This window comes from Chlamydotis macqueenii, chromosome 2 (assembly GCF_036417535.1).
Source record: "Chlamydotis macqueenii isolate bChlMac1 chromosome 2, bChlMac1.mat, whole genome shotgun sequence".
Lineage (NCBI taxonomy): Eukaryota > Metazoa > Chordata > Aves > Otidiformes > Otididae > Chlamydotis > Chlamydotis macqueenii.
In genome coordinates this window covers 23,269,832-23,293,153 of record NC_141557.1, presented here as the reverse complement: position 1 = coordinate 23,293,153, position 23,322 = coordinate 23,269,832, and the positions used below count along the sequence as shown (strand labels likewise).

The 23,322-nt window shown below is 38.8% G+C and overlaps 1 protein-coding gene across 2 annotated transcripts in view; it reads right to left on the bottom strand.

Annotated features, from left to right (window-relative positions):
• Window positions 1–9,434: 9,434 nt before the first annotated feature.
• The window catches only part of ZNF804B (zinc finger protein 804B), a 244,402-nt gene continuing 230,514 nt past the window's right edge, over window positions 9,435–23,322 (bottom strand). For both annotated transcript variants that reach the window (XM_086741888.1, XM_086741887.1), the window contains exons 3-4: window positions 15,784–15,914; window positions 9,435–13,125 (exon numbers count right to left, since the gene is read on the bottom strand). In XM_086741888.1, the coding sequence (XP_086598014.1) occupies window positions 9,435–13,125; window positions 15,784–15,914 (3,822 nt within the window). The remainder of the gene's footprint in view (window positions 13,126–15,783; window positions 15,915–23,322) is intronic.

The window sequence follows — 23,322 nt, the reverse complement described above, 5'->3', positions numbered from 1 at the left end:
GAATTTTCATTTTAATTTTACTGACATCAGTAATTACAGTGGCTCATCTGAGGTTTTATTTCAGCTTTCAAACCTCTCTACCTTTATCCATCATGAGTCTAACATTTTCTTAGTATTCTCTGCACCCTCTCGAATTAACATACCCTTTTCTCCAGGTGTAACAAATCTGACAGTGATCTTCAGACTTTGCACATGCTCTCTCTTTTATTTTCATCATTCACAGGCAGCACTTGTGCTCATTTGCTTCCTTTTGCTTTTGCATTTCGGCACCCTTGCCAGCCCTCAGCATCTGAGAATCTCTCTTGTGAAAAGCTAGTGGGGCAACATTGAGAAGAAAGATGAAATTATTTTCAACTCATAAGCTCTGATCATAACCCATAATAAGATTCATTATTATACTCCACCCTGACCCATATAATTTCCAGTAAAAATAATATAAGAATTACTTATCTAACTCAGTATTTAAGAAAAATAAAACCAGGGAATTTGGCATTTGAAAAAAATACAGTCACAGAACAGAACCAAGAGAGGGAGACTCATGGGGGGAAAGCTCATTGCTAAGGATTAAGCCTATAACATGTAAGCAGTAGATACCAGTACTATAATTACAGATGATATTAATAAAAGTATTAAGTATTTTAAGTCTCAGAGACCTTTCAAGAAATTACTAGTAAACGAAAAAGTAGACCAAGGATCAGCTCATTTAATTGTCAGGTTTTTTTACCAGATAGTTTCTCATGTGTCTCAGGGAAAGGGAGAAAAATATAATATAGTCCTGAAAACTCTCCTATGTATTTCAATTATTGGTTGCATGCTATGGATAAGACAGAAAATATCCAGTCCGGTGTGAGCAGGAAACTTGTCCCAGTTGACAACTAGAACTTAAACAACATGTAGTGCTAACTTTTCTTTTATTATTTTAAAGTTCTTTAAATCTGGAAAATTCCATTTTTAACTCACTTGAAAATGGAATACACTCTCAAGAAGGCTGGAATATTGTCAGAGAAATCTTAGCATAGCAAGGAACAAACATTTTTTGATTTTTCACCTTCTGTGATGAGATAGGACTTTCCACTTTGTAACAATGTGGACAACTGACAGATAAGCATTTCCCCAGCAACTTACACCTTCTAAACATGAAGAATAGGGGAATAAAGACTCTCTGTTCTGGGAACTTCAGTATTTCACCTGTTAAGATATGCAACAATTGATTAAAGATATTTCCTACCTGTATACCTTTCCTTTTCTGATTTACATCAGAACTGTATGTCAGGCATATAAGTTTCTATTAGATGCAATTGTACATCCTCAAGAAGACATACACTCCCTCCCCAACACACACACACACACGTTACCAGTTCTATTAAATTCACTAGGGTTTCTCATTGGGGCTGGCAGAAAACAGTTAGCCCACAAATTACTTGCAAAAAAAAGAAGCAAGCAAATTATAATTCAATAATTTTTGTATAAAACATATTTCTTTATACAGGAATAGTTGGTTTATAGCTGTCTGAAACTAATTGGTTCATTCCATTCACAATGATTTATTTATTAATGTTTCTAATTTGCACATATACACAGCTTGGAGTACACAGAACAGTTTAATATAAAAAATTGATAAATACATTTAATTTATTGATTTGCAAATGACAAATTTATTTGGTTTTAAAAGTTTGTTGGTTCATAAGAATGAAATATTGATTTTTGTGTGTAATATAAGTTTTAGATGTGCACTTAAGTAGAGGCAGCAGAACTGCTTACACTGCTCAGTGTAAGTCTATCAAGCTTTTCAACCTTAACTTTATTTTGAGGGGTTTATAGCTAGGTCATAAAAATTAGTTTGTGCTGAGTATTCTTTTAAGACAGTTGTGTATCTACTGCTTGACATAGTAAAGAGCGCTTCTAAGCACATTCACAAAACAGATTGGTGACTGTTAAGCAGTAGATGTTTAGAACACACACCTATTACTGTAACTGTAGATTTATTTCTGTCTATAATTTCTGCAATTGACTATTCGGCTTCTTCTGTGTTTTCTGTTAAAGAAAATAATGTGTTTATTGAAGACTAATAAAAAGAGTTTTTAAAGTGCTGTGTGCTTTATAGGCAAGTAAGATGTTGACTTAAGGCTCAAGTCGATGGTCCTGAAGACAGTGAGAGTACTTCTATGTCCTGAAATGTTAATGAGTTAATTTGCCTTGGCCCTGGGGTACAGAAATGTTCAAGTACATCACAACAGTGTGGCCCAATCTCAGCAAGGCAGCAGTGCACTTCAATGACTTGCACATTCCTGTTATTCCCACACACGTTGTTATCATCGTGCCTAGTGTCTAGAAAGAGCAAGGTAATGAGCTGCATTCCCAGTTATTGTTTATATTTCTGTATAAAGTTTATATTAAGATCCTTACTTTGCATAATAAGGTTATGCAATGAAGTGAAAGACTTTCCACCAGAATGTAGGAAAGATTTTAATGGTGTTCAATGAGGACACAAGTACCCAAACACCATCTCTGAAGAAAATTGGCCTAATATGTTTCCAGCCTCCCTTCCTATGCTGTTGTCTCTCTCTCTTTTCCTGTCCCATCTCAGTCTCATTCTCCTATTCGGCTCTGCTGACGTAATTGATTGTGGGACTAAACAGTGAAGTAGAACACAGTAGGGAGAAAAAAGAAAACAAAAAAGAAAACAAAAAAGAAAACAAAAAAGAAAACGAGAAGAGAAGAGAAGAGAAGAGAAGAGAAGAAGAGAAGAGAAGAGAAGAGAACAGAAGAGAAGAGAACAGAAGAGAAGAGAAGAGAAGAGAAGAGAAGAGAAGAGAAGAGAAGAGAAGAGAAGAGAGCAAATAACACTGTAATATGGCAGTTGAAACTTGTCCCTGATGGTTGAAGAGGGGAGGGAACATCTTTAAATCAGCCTTGTGTGCCTGGATCCTGAGTGGGTTGGTTGTAGTCAGGAAAACTACCAAATTATTTCTGGATGCAGGAGTTGAATGCACCATTAGCAAGTTTGCTGATGATACCAAACGGGGAGGTGCTGTTGAATCTCTTGAGAGACAAGATGCCTTGCAGAGGGATCTAGATAGATTAGAGCACTGGGCTATGATTAATGGGCTGAAATTTAACAAGTCAAAATGTCAAATTCTGTGCCTAGGATGGAGTAATGCCAGGCACAAAGATAAATTGGGAGAGAAATGGCTGGAAAGCAGCCCTGCAGAAAGGGATCTGGGGCTGCTGGTTGACAGCAGGCTCAGTATGAGCCAGCAGTGGGCCCTGTCAGCCAGGAGGGCGAACCGCATCCTGGAGTGCATCAAACACAGCATAACCAGCTGGTCAAAAGAGGTGATTATTCCACTGCATTCAGCACTGGTGTGGCCTCACTTGGAGTACTGTGTGCAGTTCTGGGCCCCACAATTTAAGAAGGATGTTAAGGTCCCTGAATGTGTCCAGAGGAGGGCAACAAAGCCAATGAAAGGGCTGGAAGGAATGTCCTATGAGGAGCAGCTGAGGACTCTGAGCTTGTCTAGTTTGGAGAAAAGGAGGCTGAGAGGCAACCTCACTGCTCTCTACAGCTTCCTGAGGAGGGGAAGTGGAGAGGGAGGTGCTGATCTCCTCTCCCTGGTATCCAGTGACAGGACATGTGGGAATGGTTCAAAGCTGCACCAGGGGAGGTTTAGATTGAACATTAGGAAGCATTTATTTACTAACAGGGTGGTCAAACACTGGAACAGGCTTCCTAGAGAGGTGGTCAGTGCCCCAAGCCTGTCAGTGTTTAACAGGCATTTGGACAATGACCCTAATAACATGCTTTAACTTTTGGTCAGCTCTGAATTGGTCAGGCAGTTGGACTAGATCATCATTGCAGGTCCCTTCCAACTGAAATAGTCGAATCTAGTCTATTTGGCAGTTATATTTCTTTTATATTCTGCCTGGCTGTGTGACAATACTGCCTAGCCTGTGACCAAGGGCCAGATGCATTTTAGCTGCAATGCTCAGCGCTGCGATGGAAGAAGCCCTGAAAGCTCACCTCAGGCTTACAGGAAGCCTTCAGAGGGCAGGGAGGTTTCCCTTCCAAGTGGACACTGGGGGAAACAGGATCTTTAAGAACAACCCCATTCATGAGTAGAGATGCTGTGGAGTGGAGGCAGTACCTGGTTCATCCTAAGGCTGGACATTTTATTGAGTGTTTTAACTGAGGGAAGCAAAAAGAGTGTCTGGAAGCTAAACTTAAACATAACTAGCTACAAATATGTTTTTCTTTTATACTCTCTCTAAATATCTGCTTTATTGGGCTTTCCATTTTTAAGTCAAATAAAATGTGCATTTTCTTCCTCCAAAAAGTCTCCCCATCTGATAATAAGAGACATTTCAAGTATGGCAAAACATTTGTTTTTCATTCTCAAGGAAGTAACAGTTCTAAATGTAGGTTTGGCCTGAACAGACGAACTGTGGTATAGGAAAAAAAAAGAAAAAAGAAAAAAGAGAAAAGTTAGACTCAACTGTTAAACAGATCTGGCATTCAAGCTTTCAGAAAGGGTAATTAGTAGCTAGCTTTACCAGGAATAGGAAGGTGTGGACAACTTCATTTCTTCAGATATTATATCCTAGTCAAAATAGTATCAATTTGTTCAGCAACAGGTGAGATCTGATCACAACGTGAAGTCTATCATAGTTAACAGTTCATAGTATAAATATTAATTCGCAGGGGATTTCATTCAGACATGCCACACTTTTTAATTTAAGTTGGTCCAGTTCTGAATTTTGTTTTTATTATGAAACAACTTGATGAAGAAACACAATTGAATGGGATTAGATACACTGTGTCAGTCATGTCTCTGTTGATTTGCTGTGATTTGAAGATTTTACAGAATGCCTGGGTCATGAGATGTTACTGCATGGTAGATTAATTTGGTCACAGAGATTGACCAAGGTATTTCCAGCTATGCAGATAGACCTAACAGAATATGACCTCTGTCACATCATATCTCAAAAGACAGATTTTTATCTATTGCATGTACCCATGTAGACATTTTTTTTTTACATTACTTCAGTCTTTGTGCTCATCTGGAGACATGAAAATTCTGAAACTGCCTACTGATGGCTATCACTAGCCTTACTATTAGTACAGCAGCAGTGCCTGGGGCCTCCAAAGCTGAGTACCCATATGACAAAACCCAAAGCCTTGCATCAGAAAGCTTACAACATAAATAAAAGATAGACAGAAATGCATACAGTAAAGAAACTGGAAAAATACAAAGTAAAAGGGAAAATATGGGATAAAGAGATACTTATCATGACTAAGGTAAGTTTTAAATAATGGTTAAAAAGTGAGTAAATAACACATTTCTGGATGCCACTGTTAGCTTCTTTACCAAAGGACCTCCTACGCAAGCATTAGGAATCATAGCTCCGAGATATTATTTGGGGAACCTGACAAGTGAGTTACAAGTGTAATGCTATATAAACTGATCAGTGCATAAAAATATCCAGGAGGATGTTGATCCATTGAAAGTACTTGCAATAACCACATAAATAGATTAATTTTTTTAAGGAATATTTATTTTCAGTTCCATTTAAACAACCCACTTCTGTAACACATACTAAAATCTTTAGGAAACATTCTAAGAAATTTCAGGATTATAGCCACAGGGATGAATTAAACGCATTTCAGTTCTGCAGATTAAAATACAGAATATGTTTGCATCATTCTGCATTTTATTATGGTGCTGCCTTTTGGTATGCTTCACATTAAAAATTCATGACTGACACTCTTTATACCAGTAAGCTTTTTTATTGAAAAAAAAAAAATTATTGCATTAAACTACATTCCCAGGATTTCCTTGAATAACCTAAAAAAAGCCGCATTGCATGTACAATAGTGCAATTCACTTAGCTACTGTATAATATAAAACACTTTATACAGATAATACAAAACAAAACTACTAGTTTACATATTATACTAGGCAGAGTATTATCCAGTTTTAAATATAAACTTAACACTTTTTAAATCAATCTAGTCAAATGGCATTTTTATGCAAATCTGCACAATAAATGTACATGGTAAATGTAAGTTACCAAAAAAAAAAAAAAAAACAAACCCCCCCAAAATTTTGTAACTCAGGAAACTTCTGTTATTTGAATTTTACAGTGTGGGTGACCTGTTTCCTTGGATTATGTATCAAGAATATTCAACCAAGCTAGAATAAATTATTAACCTGGAGTGTATATGTAGCTGCTACCAGGATACTGTAACACTTTTAAAAATCAGTCTAACTAAAATAAAAATCGTAATACGGCTCCATGTATCAGGCTCAATTATACTTTTAATAATAATAATGGTACATATTTAAAGTACATTACTGATAAAAAACAAATATGTCAGCAAGTAGAGCAAATATATAATCTCAGCTGTGCTGATAATGTTATTACATTTCTCCAAGAAAATCCCTTCTCTGTACCGAGGATGATATTGGACATTCCCTTTGTTGATTGCTGTTTTGCTATTGTGCTGTTTCAGTTCTTTTTTAATTTCTATTTTTTTTTTCCCCATCAAAACCTACCAAAATCCTAATTCTTATTGTTCCAAGAATTAAGTTTAATCTTTATTGTCTATTCATTTGCCTTAACTGGATCATCCTTGTTGGTATATACAGTGATGCTGGACATCCTATGATCTGGCTTCTTCCTAGAAGCTCATTGTATTGTGCATACATTAAGGGAAATGTATATAATTATTTTCCATAAACTATCTATGTAGTAGGATATTGTTAAGTTTCAACTGGTCAGCTTTCTTGCCATAGGAATTTCTGCAATACATGTGTATGCATTAAAGATTACATTAGCCTGTCATTTCTTCTGTTTCACTTTTTTCTCTTGGTGTTATCTCCTTAGGATTCAAATGAACTCTTATACACAGTGAGAACAGATGTTTTTTCTTGAATAGGAATGGAACTGAGCCCATAAATGTAAAAGTTTGTAGGGCTGGAAATGCATATTTTAGGCTAGTATTAGCCCTGAACTGGTGATGATGGCTGTAGAGCTCAGCTAGCCTCTTCTAGGGCACAGGTTGATCTGCTCCTTTAAAACATCCGATTCAGAATATTTCTACAGAATTACAACTAATGTTTCCAAGTGGTCCACTGAGTGAGAGATCTCCATCTGAGCAAGTAAGTACTAATTTTCAGAGGTGTTAAGTTGCATTCAGTGAAATGTTTGATACTCAGAAAATAAAGTTTCAGAAGTACAGAAATTACATGTAAATTCAGATCTAATTTTCTGAAGATTTTCAGGCAAAAATGAAAAGAATAATTTTTAAACTATGGAAATATTTCTTTTTAACATTTTTTCCCAAAGAACATTTCTGACTCTCTTAATTCTGAAGCAATAATTTCAATTAAAAAAGTTCCCTACAATTAAAATGAAAAAATTAAACCATAAAGATAAGTAACTCCAAAATGGCATGGATCCATTTTGTTAATGAAATTAACAGATCAGCTGGGAATCCAACCAAGAGATACTTGAGGGTGCTGGTTTCACCAGCCTTTTTCAAGACAAAAAATGTTTTGCTTCTGCTCAGTCTCCAGTTTTTTTTCCTGACAGCTTTTATTTGATAGCTAAAATGCTAAATATCCAGAGAAACTTCAACTTTGAAAATATAAAACAAGCAGTCACAACTTGTAAAGCCATTTGAAAAGTTTGGCATAAGACCAGTTTATGTTGAAGCAGCTTCTTTTAGAAATAAAAACATTTCCATTTTGTTGCAATGGATTGTTCTAGTTTGATTAAAACTAAATTAGAAAATTGGTCCTAAGTTGTATTTTAAATACTCAAATTAACTGCAACTAGATTTCTCAGTTTCTTCAGATAGCCAAATATAATGGAATAAAACCCTCCAAAAGTTTTTCCATGTGTTTTATATCGATTCCGAAAGACATATTATTAATTGTGCAGTACATGTTTGCAAATGAATTGAAATTATTTCAAATGTTTCTAATCCAAACAAACAGGAACTGTCTGTCAGACACTTCACTATCCAACTATATTGGGAAGCATGCCTGCAGTCTAACCACAATCATGAACTTAATTTCATGCTAAATATCCCATGTTGAGTTAGAAACATTATAAAATAGTCAAAATGTGCCATTCAAAGAGATGCTGATGCCCTCACCTATTTCCAGATACACAGTTACTACTAGCAATTTCAACCACACATTACTCTGAAGGTTGGATACATGCATTCAAACATTGCAGATTCAGAACTTCAATTTGTATGTTGAGAGTTTGGGAAGCCATGCGAGAATCTTGACATATTTGTTTAGATTCAATATACCTTAAAATGCTGAGAAGTGTGGTATGGTTTTCAATGAGACTCGACCTGGAGAGCCAGTTTCCACTCAGAATTTTACTTCTGCATTTTTATGAATATCAGCATAATTTTATAGGACCAGTCAGTTTTTTATGTTGTTTGTGAAAGGGATTAACCATATTTACGCGTCCTTTGGGCAAGACTCTCCCACACGTCAGACCTCTGTTTGGTAGGAAAGAAGTGTTGTGGTCTTGGCCAAGGACCTCTGAGCTTCAAAGCCAGCTGCTTGGCAACTCCAGGCTGCTGCAGCCCACTCCTGACATACCCTCTGCTACAGCCAGAGGCAGGCAATGCCAAAGAACTTGGCTTCATCCCCTTCTTTCTCTTACCTTCTTGGATGCTTGGCTTAGGGAGAAAATTAGCAGCCTGCTTGTTCCAGCACGGAGTTCCCTACACTAAGGGAATTTTTCTTATGTACCTGTGGCCAGACTGCAGTTCATTTCCACTGCCCAAGCAACATATCCCAGGGATAGAATTACTAAAGTATCTTTGAGATGTTGTTGTGACCTTCTTCTTCCAGTGTTATCTTATCACCCCTCACTCTGAGGCTCCCCAGTTTATTTCGGCCAGGGGAAAGAGCCAGGGACTTCTGGTCCCAGACATGTTCTTTTCTTCTCAGACTGAAATACCTTAACCAGACCAAGTACTATGCCATTGCACACACACACTCAGAAAAGCAAACCCTTTGAGACCTGTCAAGATTGCTCTACCTTAAATTGTGCTACTTTAAATCACTCATCAGTGTTGATATTCTTGGTCCTGTTGTGTGGCGCTGTGGTCCCCATTCCTACTGACAGTCACAGACTTCACTTCATGCTGTTCTTTCCAAACCTTCTGTAGAATGACACTAGCTGGACCTTGTCTTCCTTGTGATAGTATCATAAAAGGCTTTAAATCTGCTTTTACTCAGTGATATGAGAACTAAATCAATATTCGTATGCTGTCAGTCAGAATGTGGACTTTATTTGCCATTGTGCTCTCAGCAAAACAGTAGATTTCCCTTCAGATGTGATTGAACACTAAATAATTTATTTTATTCAAATTTGGTTTTGGAGCCATGGTGTAATTGTTTGGGCTAGTTCAAATAGCTAGAAACACTGAAAACTTCTTTTATTGTAGGTAACTGTTGGGTGTGGCTAGAGCAAGAATGGTGATGGGGCTCTTGCCCTTGGAATAACGGATGAACAAAGGGATTTGGATGTATACCAGAGGGTATGGCTGCATTCAGGTGTGATGTAAATAAGGCTGGGATATACGCAGTGTGTGGCAGTGTGGGGAAGGTCAGTGGGGAAGGGTGGAGGGGGCTGGTGGAGACCAAGTGCAATGGGTGTCCTGCCAGCAAAGCAGGGTGAGTGGGAATGAGGGCTGGTGCTAATGGGGAAAGTGATATGGGAGCAAAATGTGCCTGAGAGAGGGGATGGAGGTGTGCCAGGGAGAGATGGCTGCCGTGGGGATGCACAGATGCCGAGACAGCAAAGCGTTGCAGCAGTGTATGGTGGATGGTGGTGACAGTAGCATGCTCCTGAACAGGGAGGGCAGGAACTGCTGGTGTTGCAGAGAAGGCAGCTGGTCCTGGGGCAGGCAAAACTTTCAGGTGTTTTGCCAGAAGTTGTTTCTGCATATGCTGCTGGGCTTGCAGCTGCAGTAACCTGTATTTGTCTACTTCCTCTGGTGAAAACGTGATAGGCTGCTGTGTTAAGGGAGGGGAGACGTATTTACTGTACACTTCTAGGTCATTTGCTGTGTCATCATACTTCTGCATAGCATTGTCACAAAGAGAGTCGGAACTGCCTTCTGCCTGGTTCCAGTCCATGTTTACATCTTTTAGTTCTTCTTTGGTCTCTGTTGAGTTAGCAAGAACAGAATATCTATTGGAGGGAAAAGCACCACAGAAATCATTTGGTACTGGGTCACAGCTTTGTATAAAGGGTTGTACTTCACTAATGAAGAGATTGGATTGTTCCTTTATTGCTGTGTTCCTTTTTACACTCGGGCTCTGATAGCCTGTTCCTATTTGAATTATGTCTTTAAAAAGACAATGATCATAATCAGTGCCTGTTGAAAGAGCGACATTAGTTATCTCTGACACTTCAAAGTTGTTTTTCTTCACACTGGTTTCCAATGAATGGACTTCATTATGCCCCGTGTCATTTTTACCTATGCTTAGTAGTTTCTCTGGCAAAGGTAACATTGCAATGTCATCTACTGACGATGAAAACTGAAGAGCAAAGTGACTTTGCGAGTGATCCTTTAATTCTGCTCCACAAGTGTTCGAAAATCTCTCTGCAACATTCATTTGTTCCTGGATTTTCTTGGACTGCACTCTTTCTAAAAGTAACTTGGCTGTCAGTGACTTTCTTTTACCACATATGTCTTTTGCCAGGGTTTCAGAATAGCAGGTGGCAACGTTTTTTGACTGACCATTCACATTCAGAGAGTTGTAATGTGCAGTTTCAGCTTTTCCCAGTTCGGTGTTAGAACTTCTTTCTGTGTCCTCTTTTGTTTTGTTGTCACAGTTGTCAGTCTCTTTTGAGAAGGATCCTGAACTGCTACCTCTTGATATTCTGCTACTGGATGATCTTTCACTGCTTCTTGAATCTCTGGTGGAATAACTTTTGGAGCTATGGTAGCTTCTACTTCTACTGTGCACTTTGCCAAAATGTCGATGTCTATGTCTGCTGTGTTTAGATTTGTCTCTGTGTTGTAAAACTTTATGTCTTGAACATCTTTGATATTTAATTGTGCCCCTCTGTATACAGTTTCTAGTTCTCTGACTTCTGCTATGACAAAGATAGTCCTCATCTGTATCATCAGAAGTGAAAATACACTTGTGCTTTCTGTGTTTACATTTGTGCCTTTCAGCTTTCTTGCTTTTCCGTTTACAACAAAAAAGCAAATTGTTTCTGCTGTGATTGTTTGATGTGAGACTCATGTAGCTTATATAGCTACTCGTACTGCTAACTGAAGTGTCAGAATAGCTGGAATGTGTGTCAGAGGAGGACTTTGGAGGAGATGGGCATCTCCAGCATCTCGTGTAACTTCCACACCCTTCATTTTCTGAGTATCTGCCATTTGAATAGGATTTATAGCTAACAAAACTTCCATTAGAGTCTTTTCCACTGTCACTTATGTCACCGCTGCAGCTGGCCCCATCTTGAATGGATCTGCAGTCATTTTGGTTTTCATGTTTTTCCTCAGAATAAATTAAATGACATTTTGCAGCTTTAGACTTTTTAATCCTAGACATAAAAGCAGAAAAAGAAATGTTTTCATTTCTAAGTTTCTGTTTTTTTCTTTCACAACTATGAAAATGATGCTTTAAAGGTCTTCTCAGGGCTGTTGTATGAAGATTTCTTTCTGTCACATAATCCTTTTGTGAGACATCAAGGTAAGCAGGCACTTTGGGTATATTTTCATTCAAATAATCTGCAATGCATTTTTGACCATGTTCATTCATTTCTTTCCCTATGTCAGACACAGCTTTTTGCTTGGTCTTTCTTGGATTTAGGGAACGTTCCATCTTCTTTGGTTTCAACAACAGATGATCTTGTTCATTTGACATTTGCTTGTCTTTTATTAAACCTGAGGCTTCATTTTTATCTGCAGTCTTATTTATAGAGTGCTCTTTACAGCTTTCTTTGTTTGTTTCATGCTGTTTACCATCTCTGTGATTTAAAGAGAGTCTGAAGTCAAAATACAATGGATTACAGCCATATGAAATACAGGGCTCAGTTTTTGTAAAAAAAAGTAGTTCTGTGGGCCACTGCAGAGCAGTGGTGCCATCTTTACTCACTACATGAAGAAAAGGCAATGCCTGCGGCTTGACTGCTTTAACCATGGTCTCCCTTGGAAGTGTTTCCATATTCCCATTTGTGGCTTCTGAACTCTCTACAGGTCTTTCTCTTTTTACCACACCAGGACTGCCATTCATGTTGCCTGTGCATGCCAGCTGAGGTTCTGGCTGACGTAGGAGTTCGAGTAACTGGTCAGGCAGGTGGGCATTGCTGTGCTTGTAGGTCTTCGACTGTGTACAAAAATTGCTAGCTTGGCATGAAGGTGAAATGAGAGTTTCTAAAAATTGCTCAGACTCATTCAATTTGCACCCTTGCTCTTTTTCTCTAAACGAACCAGAAAAATCCAAATTTGAAAGCTGTATTTTTACTTTGGAAAATGAAGGATGACCACCGACATTTTCTTCTAATTCTCTAGCACTACTTTTATCAATTTCCTTTAGCATTTTATGTTTTGCAGCTACGTGACTTGATGCACCGTTATCCAAATCCATTTGGTCTTGTGTAATAGGTGGCCCTTTATCCAAGCTTGCTTTCACGTCCTCCTCCAAGGGTGTGCCAGAACAACAGCTCTCAAGAGCTTGCTTTGTTTTGTGGCTGGGGGATTCACTACAATCATTTCCTTCTTCAGAGTTCTCACTGAAGACTGATGCTGAGGACTCGAGCTTCAAAGGAACTTTTTTAGAGAATGAGAAAGACACTCCTGCCCTTTGAGAAGTATTGTTGCTCTCTGGGAACACTTGTGAGACTTGATTTCCAAGTGCATGAGGTCTTTCAGTAGGGGACTGGTGCCTGCTTATGATAAGCTGCTGTTTCTCTAGTACACTGCTGGAGAAACCTTGTCCTTCACTCATGGTGGTTCTTTGAGTACTGGCTGTGAACTTGCCTCCCTTGTATAGGAAAATGCTGTCTGACGATTGCTGCTTTTTCGTGACTAATCTGGGGGCTTTAAGCAATGGTCCACTCTTAGTGATGCTGTAAGGTAACACATTAAAAAAAAAAAGAAAGCTGTAGTAAGTAACCAAGTTAAGACAGAACTCATATTTGACAATGTCTGCCTGCCAAAGAAGGATGTCACTCATACTCTTATGAGGGAAAACTAAGTTTCTAAAGTTTCTAAAGGGTAGACGTGTAGTCTAACCATGAGCTTGGGCTTCTATATGGGCAAGACAGTCTTTACATACAGAAAACTATATGATTTGAAGTCAGACATTGAATGCTCAGAGTTACGCCAATGTACATCCAGAATCAACAACATTGTCTTTACTCTGAATTTATATCAAGGAGAATCCGATCTGTCATAAGTTTTGGTTTTCTGAGACACCACTGCAAAGGGAATTGTGCCTTGTTCAAAATGAGACATTTCCACCTGGAGCATCTGCAGAATCAAACTCTATAAAAGGCAGCATTCTGCTTGCTTGGAAAGAGTGTATTTATAATTTTTTTAAGATTAGATTTTTATTTTATCTTTACATTATTCCACAATAAAAGGCTTTGTGAAATAATAAAACAATATGAATGCTAAAACTATCACCAAACATTTGTGGGAAAAAGGATACAAGGTGGATTTTCATCAATATTAATGGAAACTTCAGTGTTCTTGTTTTCAACTACCATTTAACTTACTTTAGAATGTTTTCCCTTTCTGTATTCTTTCATTAATTCCATTTTTTTCTCTTCCCAAAACCACTCGGATATTAAATCAGTGGTTTAGTTTTCTTGTACTTTAAAAAATAATCAACTTATTCTAAGAAGGCCTTAACAAACATGGCAAATGATTGATTTATTGCAATAGATAATTACCTGAGATTGGAATGACTGTTGCCATTTTCTGTTAGAGATGAGACATATATAGCCACCATAGAAATGTTATTCCAAGTAATATTTTAAACATGCATTTCATTAGACCAATTATCTACATTTGCTATCAATGCAGTACTACAGTACACTTACATGAAAAAAAAAATTGGAAACAGCTTCAGTAAAGAGTTTGATTAAAAATTAGAAAATATTTTAATTAAATGTAAATAAATTATGACTGCCAGATCTGCATAACAGCTATCTATAAATGGGGTAGCATGTTTTATAAATGCTATAAAAATGCATTGATCTTCAGCAGTGGGAACAACATAAAGACTCCCTGGAGTAGAGTCAACTCAGAGTATGAGAATATGTATGCGTTTCTGAGAATATATTTGCATTTGCTACAAATTTGGCATCAGGAGATAAAAATTCACCCCTATTTGTACATCAAGAAGGAATTATCTTTTGGAGAAGGCATATAAAGAGATCCTTTTCAAAGTCTACTTGGAATAGCAAAATAAAGCTGCATTTTCAGTATTTCTGTGCACAACATCAGCAGTAATTTTGTTGTCAAATTGTATTAGCTTATTGTAAAGAACTCTTTTGGAACCTGAGACACAGTACTCAGGGACAATAACAATTGTGTATGTGTGTAGACTTTTGCTTAGAGCGGCTGACTTTCTGTCTTGCCTGAGCAACTGGGAATGTTAGCTACCCCTCTGCCAAGATCATGGCTCTCAGCCACCTCTGAACCTAGCAGTCATTACAAACAGGAATAGCAAGCACTGCCTTTCCAGGCTCTTTGCAAAGGATTATGGACTCCTGCCTCTTTCTAAAATCAAATACACTTTTTCCTTCCCAGTCTCACTCTGGCTTTCCTATTATCACTGACCTTATCGGTCTATCTGAGACTACATCTTCAAATGTGTGGGCATAAAGATGTCTTCCCACAGGCAGTTACATTTCTTTCAGTAGATTTGTATGAAAATGAAATTGTAACCATAAAAGTGATACATTAGCACTAAACTTATATTTCAGCAGATTACTCAAAAGCAATTACATAGGGCAAAATGAGTGTATAATAAACACTGAATGTTATTATTTCCAGGGTACAGTAAGCTTGGTATTAATTTAAAAGGATGCCAGTTTAATTATCTACTTAACTCATTACAGTCATAGATTAACATAAACAATTGGTCTGGTGGCAATCTATTCTACTGAAGCATTCAGTGTCATTAAACAGAAGAGATTTCACGAATGTAAATGTTTATTAGTGCAAACTTTGTACTATATCTTGATACCCATCCATAGAGCTAACAGTATTGGATAAACTTAACTCAGTTATTCATTTTTCATTCACATAACGATACTTCCATTACTCTGCAGAGAAACTGTGAGAACAGTCTTATTTCCCCAAAAGTAGTGAAAATGAGTCACAGACTAAGTACAGGTGCTCTAAAACGTGTTTTTCCTCTCCCATTCACTTTCTATCAAATGATCATACAATTATACTGATTTACTCAAGTCCATTTGAATAAGGTAAAATGGTGATATTATAAAAAAACATCCAAAACACTCAGTTCAGAAGAGATAAGATTAACTAGCTAAAAGAGAGAAAAACACAAACCTTCAAATAACGAGTAATGAATTCATGGGCTTTCAATTTTATGGCTTGCAGAACAGGAACATTTAGAGTTGGGGACAGCTGAAAGCAGGTTACAGTATACACAATCTCTGCACATTACACAGTGTAGGAGAAAAAAAATGGAGATTTCTTCTGGGACTGAGGAAAGAGGGCATTAAAACGTAATATAAATTTTAAATACTTACCATTCTGACTGCTTCCGTAACTCCGCAAGCTGGTGGAGCCGCTTGAGTGCTTTTTCCTGTTTCTTCTCATCTTTCCATGACTTTGAAGCCACATTTCGAGCAAATTCCCTTTGTTTTAAATCTTTCAATCTCTGTGTGAAAAGAACAAAAAGACAAGGGATTAAATATGTACACAGCAGATGCATTTTTTCTTACTCAATTTATTTGCTTTTGGTGAAGTTAGTATGTAAATGGAGAGTAAAAATATACTTAAAATGTTATCATACTAAGAAGAGATTGCAAATGCTATTTTTGCCTAACAAAACAATATGATTGGGCCATTGCTGTTAGCAGATATATAACTACCTATGAATGATAGCTTTTTAGTTTTTTATGAATACACAAATCTTCTGTTATGTACAAATACATGCACAAAATTAGACTCCATTTAATGTAGTTGAAATTTTACTATTTTTCTATTTAATTCAGTCGGTTAGAAACAACGCGTGCTCGCAGCCCAGAAGGCCAACCGTGTCCTGGGCTGCGTCAAAAGAAGCATGGCCAGCAGGTTGAGAGAGGTGACTCTGCTCATCTACTCTGCTCTTGTGAGACCCCACATGGAGTACTGCATCCAACTCTGGAGTCCCCTACATAGGAAGGACATAGACCTGCTGGAGAGAGTCCAGAGCAGGGCCATGAAGATGATCAGAGGGCTGGAGCACCTGTCCTATGAGGACAGGCTGAGACAGTTGGGGCTGTTCAGCCTGGAGAAGAGGAGGCTCCAGGGAGACCTTGTGGCGGTCTTTCAGTACCTCAAGGGGGCCTACAAGAAAGATGGGGAGAAACATTTTAGCAGGGCCTGCTGTGACAGGACAAGGGGTAATGATTTTAAACTAAAAGAATGCAGATTTAGACTAGATATAAGGATGAAATTTTTTACACCGAGGGTGGTGAAACACTGGAACAGATTTCCCAGAAAGGTGGTAGATGCACCACCCCTGGAAACATTCAAGATCAGGTTGGATGAGGCTCTGAGCAACCTGATCTGGCTGAAGATGTCCCTCCTCCTTGCAGGGGGGTTGGACTAGAACACTTTTAAAGGTCCCTTCCAACTAAAACTATTCTATGATTCTATGACTTTAATCCATAGGTGCATACTGGAATAAAGCTGAGCTTGTGTGTAATACATTATATAGATCACTGTACTTGCACATGTATGCATGGACGTATGCGTGCTTCTGTGTTGGTTTTGTAGCTTTTTAAGACTACATTTGTTTTTCAAAGGAGAGAACTACTGCCCTAGAATGCTGCAGTCCTCTTTAAAGCTCTTAGGCTTCAGTTCCTTGGAAATAAATGGTTGCTCCACCACCGTTTTAGCTTTTTCCTGTCCCCTTACCTGTGCTTCCTCACTGTTCACTTGCCCCTTGCCAGGTCAGTCATAAAGTGACCCATTATCTCAATCTCATTCTCTGCAATTTATGGTAAACTAGACGAATACGTAAGACAATGTTACTTTTGGTCCAAGAAAGAAGCTTTTAAAATAATATGTTGGAACCAAACCTGCAAAAGAAATCAGAGATTCTTCCCAGAATGAATCCACATTTTCTGTCACCGAAGGAATATTTACAAGATTATAGAGATATTTAAGCAGTAAAGATCCTATCCTCCATAGAAAAACATAGGTAGTCTTGAGCCTTATTAACATTTTCAATGTGAAGAAAGGGCAACGAAATACATTTGAGAAATGTCCTTTAGTGCTGCTTGCTATGTTTTAGCTGTCACTTTGAGCTGTTCGATATCACACATAAAGCAGTCATGAGGAAAAACAGAAACAGTTTCTATCTGTCAAAAAACCGAAAAACAACATGAGAGCTAGTATTATGGAATGCAGGTACTGCAAAGCAATGCCATTTCACTTCTTTGACAGTTAGGATGATAATCAACAAAGCAAATGGACCAACACTAAGAATAGAAGTTCTAGCAGTACTTTTTGCTCTCTAATGGCGTATAGCATGTGTCAAGGAAGTAGAGAAAATAAAAAAAATAAGTAGGTAAGCGCGGTGGAGGACTCAACAACTGGAGATGAAATCCAAGAAATCAAAAGCATCTACAGTCTGAGCAGAGACAGGGCTCTCCCTGCACATCCCCTCATCAAAAAAAAAAAAAAAAAGTTGCACTGCCAGAGCTTCAGTTAGGGATCGTAATGAAATTTGTCAGCTATGTGGGATAGACCATGGGACTGCCTGCTGAACCTGCAAAGCTGCGGTTTTATTCACTAATAACCTGTGCCAGAGTCCTGACAGGCACACAAATATTTTCCACAGGTGGTGCACAACAGTGTGCAACTGAGCAGGTACCTGAATTACAACCCTAAGCTCAGCAGGTGTGTTTGAAAATTAACATCGCTTTACACAGCAATTGCATCTTTCCTGTAATTAGGTACTTAACTGGGCATTCAAATACAGGCATGTGTAATAAATTATGATTTATTTAATAACAATCTTGTGTTCTGTCCTTCACCTGCTACAGATATCATTGCCATGGAGTTACATTTAATTTTAGACTCACGTTCAATTCTTTCTCTGTTTTTTGTGCACATGTGTGTGTGGACATTGCCATACCTAAAAGTAACCCATCCTTTTTTTATAAGCACCCACATAGAATATTAAAAGACCACAAAACAATATTAATTGTTACGGAAAGATTTACTTATACAACCAAGTCTGAGTCACATTGACTCCTCTGTCTAAGACCCACTCAAAATCTGCTGAATCTGTTCTCCTCCTGAACTCTGGTATGAATCACCAGAAGATACAAACGAGTTAATGGACCTGCATCTTCAATACCTACTTTTGATAGACATGAAATATCAGTGGCCAAATATCTGTACTGTATCAATTTCTGCTCATTCTTAATGTTGGGTTGTTTTTTTTTTTTATATTGTCAGTTTATTGTGGCCAGTACTTGCTCTTCACTGACCTAAGAGAACCTGTAGCATACTCACGGATGGCTGCATTTGCAGTACTGAGATTACTCTCTTTCCAAAGTTATGATCCTGACTTCCATTAGTCCCTGTGCAGGTGAGTGTTTCTCTGGATTGCTATTCATCTGATCAATTTTAGGTGCCTATGGTAGTTGCTTAGATTTTCTTTACAACAACTAGAAAGAAATAAGCAGTTTTAGAGATCTAAGCAGCTCTTCTTAAAGCAGCTGTCTAAAATAAGAGGGATAAAGTGAGATGTAAAAGTACATCTCTCTTTTCATTGCGCACAGAGAGTATTAAAGGTGGCTATTTAATTATTAAGGGGTGTTCCTCTAAGAAGGTGACACAGTCAATAGTCCAGCTGAAGTGCCTCTACACCAATGCACGCACAACAAACAGGAGGAACTGGAAGCCATCATGTTTCTACAAAAGCAGGACCTAGTTGCCATTACTGCAACTTGTTGGGACAAATCTCATGACCAGAGTGCAGCTATCGATGGTTACAGGCTGTTCAGAAGGGACAGGCAAGGAAGGAGGGGCACAGGCATTGCCCTCTACATCAATAAATGGATGGAATGTGAAGAGTTGTCTCAGAAGAGTAGCCACAAGCAGGTTGAAAGCTTACAGGTAAGAATGATAGACTGAGGCAACAAAGAGAACCTTGCAGTTCATGTCTACTACAGGCTGCCCAATTAAGGGGAGTCTATTGATGAAGGCTTCTTACTCCAGCTACAGGAGACATCACACTCACAGGCTCTCATCTGGCTGAGGGAATTCAACCACCCCAACATCTGCTGGACAAGTAGCACAGCAAGCTGTAGGCAATCCAGAAGATTCCTGGAATGCATTGAGGTAGATAATAGACAACCCTACCAGAGGGAATGTGATACTGGACCTATTGGTCACCAATGCAAGTGAAGTAATCTGTGACACCAAGATTAGAGGCAACTTGGGCTGCAGTGACCATGCACAGGTGGAATTCACAGTCCTGATGGACATAGGTCAGGTAAAGAGTAAAGTCAGGACCCTGAATTTTAGAAAAGCAAACTTCCAACTGTTAAAGGAGTTAGTCAACAGGACTCTCTGGGAAACTGCCCTCAGGGACAAAGGATCAGAACAGAGCTGGCAGATCTTTAAGGATGTTTTCCATACAGCACAAAATATATTGATTGCCAGGTATAAGAAATCAAGAAAGGAAGGCAAGACACCAACATTACTGAGTTGAGACCTTCTGGTCTAAGTAAAAGGCAAGAAGGAAATGTACAGGCAGTGGAAGCAGGGTCAGGTATCCTGGGAAGAGTATAGGACGCTGCCCGGTGGTGTAGAGATGTGGTCAGGAAGGCCAAAGCACAGCTGGAGCTGAGCTTGGCAAGGAATGTAAAAAATAATAAGAACGGCTTCTACAGGTATGTCAGGCAGAAAATGAAAGTCAAAGAAAGTGATGAAGAAGACTGGCAAATTGGTCACAATGGACGAGGAGAAGGCTGAGGTACTCAACAACTTTTTTTCCTCAATCTTCACTGCCAATCTATCTTCCTGCATCTCTTGAGTGCGGGGATTGCAAGTCAAGGACTGGAGGAGCAAAGTCCCTCCCACTATAAGAGAAGATCAGACTCATGACCACCTGAGGAACCTGAACACACATAAGTCTATGGGACCTGACGAGATGCATCCCAGAGTCCTGAGGGAATTGGCTGATGTAGCTGCCAAGTCACTCTCCATGGTATTTGAAAAGTCATGGCAGTCAGGTGAAGTTCCTAGTGACTAGAAAAAGGGAAATATTGCACTGATTTTTTTAAAATGGTAGACAGGAGGACCGTGGGAACTACAAACTTGTCAGTCTCATCTCTATGCCCACGAAGATCATGGAACAGATCCTCCTAGAAGCTATGGTAAGGCACATGGAGGACAGGGAGGTAATTCAAGAGAGCTAGCACGGCTTCACCTGACCAATCTAGTGGCCTTCTATGATGGAGTGACTACATCAGCGCACAAAGAAAGAACTACAAATGTTGTCTATCTGGACTTCTGTAAGGCCTTTGCCACAGGCCCGCATAGCAAGCTTGTCTCTAAATTGGAGAGATATGGATTTCATGGGTGAACTTGAGTGAATGAGGAACTGGTTGAGTGGTCACATACAGAGGATGGTGATCAACAGCTTGATGTCCAGACAGAGATCAGTGAAAAGTGGAGTCCCTCAAGGGTCTGTGTTGGGACCAGTACTGTTCAACATCTTCATTAACGACAGTAGGACCAAATGCACCCTCAGCAAGTTTGCAGATGACACCAAGCTGAGTGGTGTCGTTGACATGCCTGACAGACAGGATACCATGCAGAGGAACCTAGAAAAGCTCAAGAAGTGGGCCTGTGTGAACCTCATGAGATTCAACAAGGCCAACTGCAAGGTGCTGCACTTCTAGTCGAGGCAACTCACAGTATCAATATAGACTGGAGAATGATGAGAATGAGACCAGTCCTGCAAAGATAGACTTTGGGGTACTGATGGATGAAAAGCTATACATGAGCTAGCAATATCCACTTGCAGCCCAGAAAGCCAACTGTGTCCTGGGCTACATCAAAAGAAATGTGGCCAGCAGGTTGAGGGAGGTGATTCTGCCCCTCTGCTCTCGTGAGACCCCACCTGGAGTACTGTGTCCAGTGCTGGAGCCCTCAACGTAAGAAGAACATGGACTTGTTGGGGCAAGTCCAGAGTTGTGCCATGAAGATGATGAGAGGGCTGAAGCACCTCTCCTATGAGGACAGGCTGAGAGAGTTGGGGCTGTTCAGCCTGGAGAAGAGGAGGCTCCAGGGAGACTTTATAGTGGCCTTCCAGTACCTAAAGGGGGCTTATAAGAAAGATGAGGAGAATCTCCTTAGCAGGACCTGTTGTGATAGTACAAGGAGTAATAGTTTTAAAATAGAAGGAGGTACATTCAGACTAGACATATAGAAAAAATTTACAATGAGGGTGGTAGACTACTGAACAGGTTGCCCAGAGAGGTGGCAGATGCCCCATCCCTGGAAACACTGAAGGTCAGATTGGACAGGACTCTGAGCAACCTGATCTAGTTGAAGATGTCCCTGCTCCTTGCAGACAGGTTGACTTTTAAAGGTCCCTTCCAACCCAAACTATTTCATGATGCTATCATCTCAGACATAGACTTTTGATAGATAAAGGAAGTTGCTGCTATTGGTATATTTCCATTGCTACAGACAATATTCATGTCTACAGCTTGCACTTTTGGCACATGTAACAGAAAGAAATTTGAGGAAGACATCTAGGCTTTTAAAATAAATAATTGACAAGAATACAGAGAATGCATTTCCCTGCCAGGTTTGCCACCTCTCACTCTTCAGGGAGTCTCTGGCTTCAAGAACCTTTTTTTTGTGTATTGCTCTCTCATTCACTCTCTCAATTTGAGGACCATAGGAACACAGTACTGAGGTACAGCATTACTTCACCTTTTAAATATGCTGCCAGGGGCAATGCCCATCCCATTATATAGGCCTAACAGGGTTTCTCAGTATAACTATTTCAGACGCTGGGACAAATAACTGTTGCTGCAGATGTATTGAGAAGCAAATCCTCTTCTTATTCAGAATAGTGTAGCTGCTTTGATATAAACAGAAGGCAGCTTTGTGAAAAAAAAAAAATTTCATGCATTAAGTTAGAAAATGGCAGGTTAGTATGTATTAAATGATTTTTTCCACTTACATTTAGACTTTTTTTTTTCCAGAATATCATTCACAATGCATCCTCCAATGCATCATTCTCTAATGCACTGCAGCCCCAGGCAAAAATGTAGTATATACCTCTGCTTTCTTCAGTTAGTATTAGGTATATGTCTCCCACCATATTTAGAGAGCCTTCTCTGAACCTAAGCTCATGAACTAATGTGAGTGTTTGAGTGCCTGACTGGCTTTAAAGATTGATTTCCACTTTGCTGAAAAGCTCCTTAATTAAGTTCTAAACAAATTCACCATAGAAGGGTTAAATGAGGAAAAAAAGGAATACGAATTTCTGTATCTATTCTCTTGCCTGTAACCCTAACATTGGAACCAATTACATTATTTATAAAATGAATTCACACTGCAAACCATCAAATGAGAATGATAGTTACTAGGGAACATAATTAGACTTCATGTCTGAAGCTTACAGTATTAGCTCTCTAAGTGAAAGGGAGGAAAGAGCAACGAGAGAATTTGCTTTTACTGTGGTAAATAATACCCTAAAAATACATTAGAAAGTCTATTATATACAGGAATTAACCATGAGATATGAAGCTCAAAAACTAGCTGATAAATTTTCATCTGTTTTCCCCTTAAATAGCTACAGAACACTTTGAAGTATGTGATAGTAATCATTTTTTGGAGTTGTTTATATTATAGTCAATCTTAACAGATTCAATATGTTTAGTGGGACTGAATGAGAAGACAGAAAGAAAATGTCCTGGTATGGCTGGGTTAGGAAATGAGATGACAGCAGGAGGAGGCGAACGTCAGTTCCCAGACATACCCTAGAGAATCCATCTATCAGTGAATGAGATGTTGACCACAGATCCAAGCAGAAGGATAAA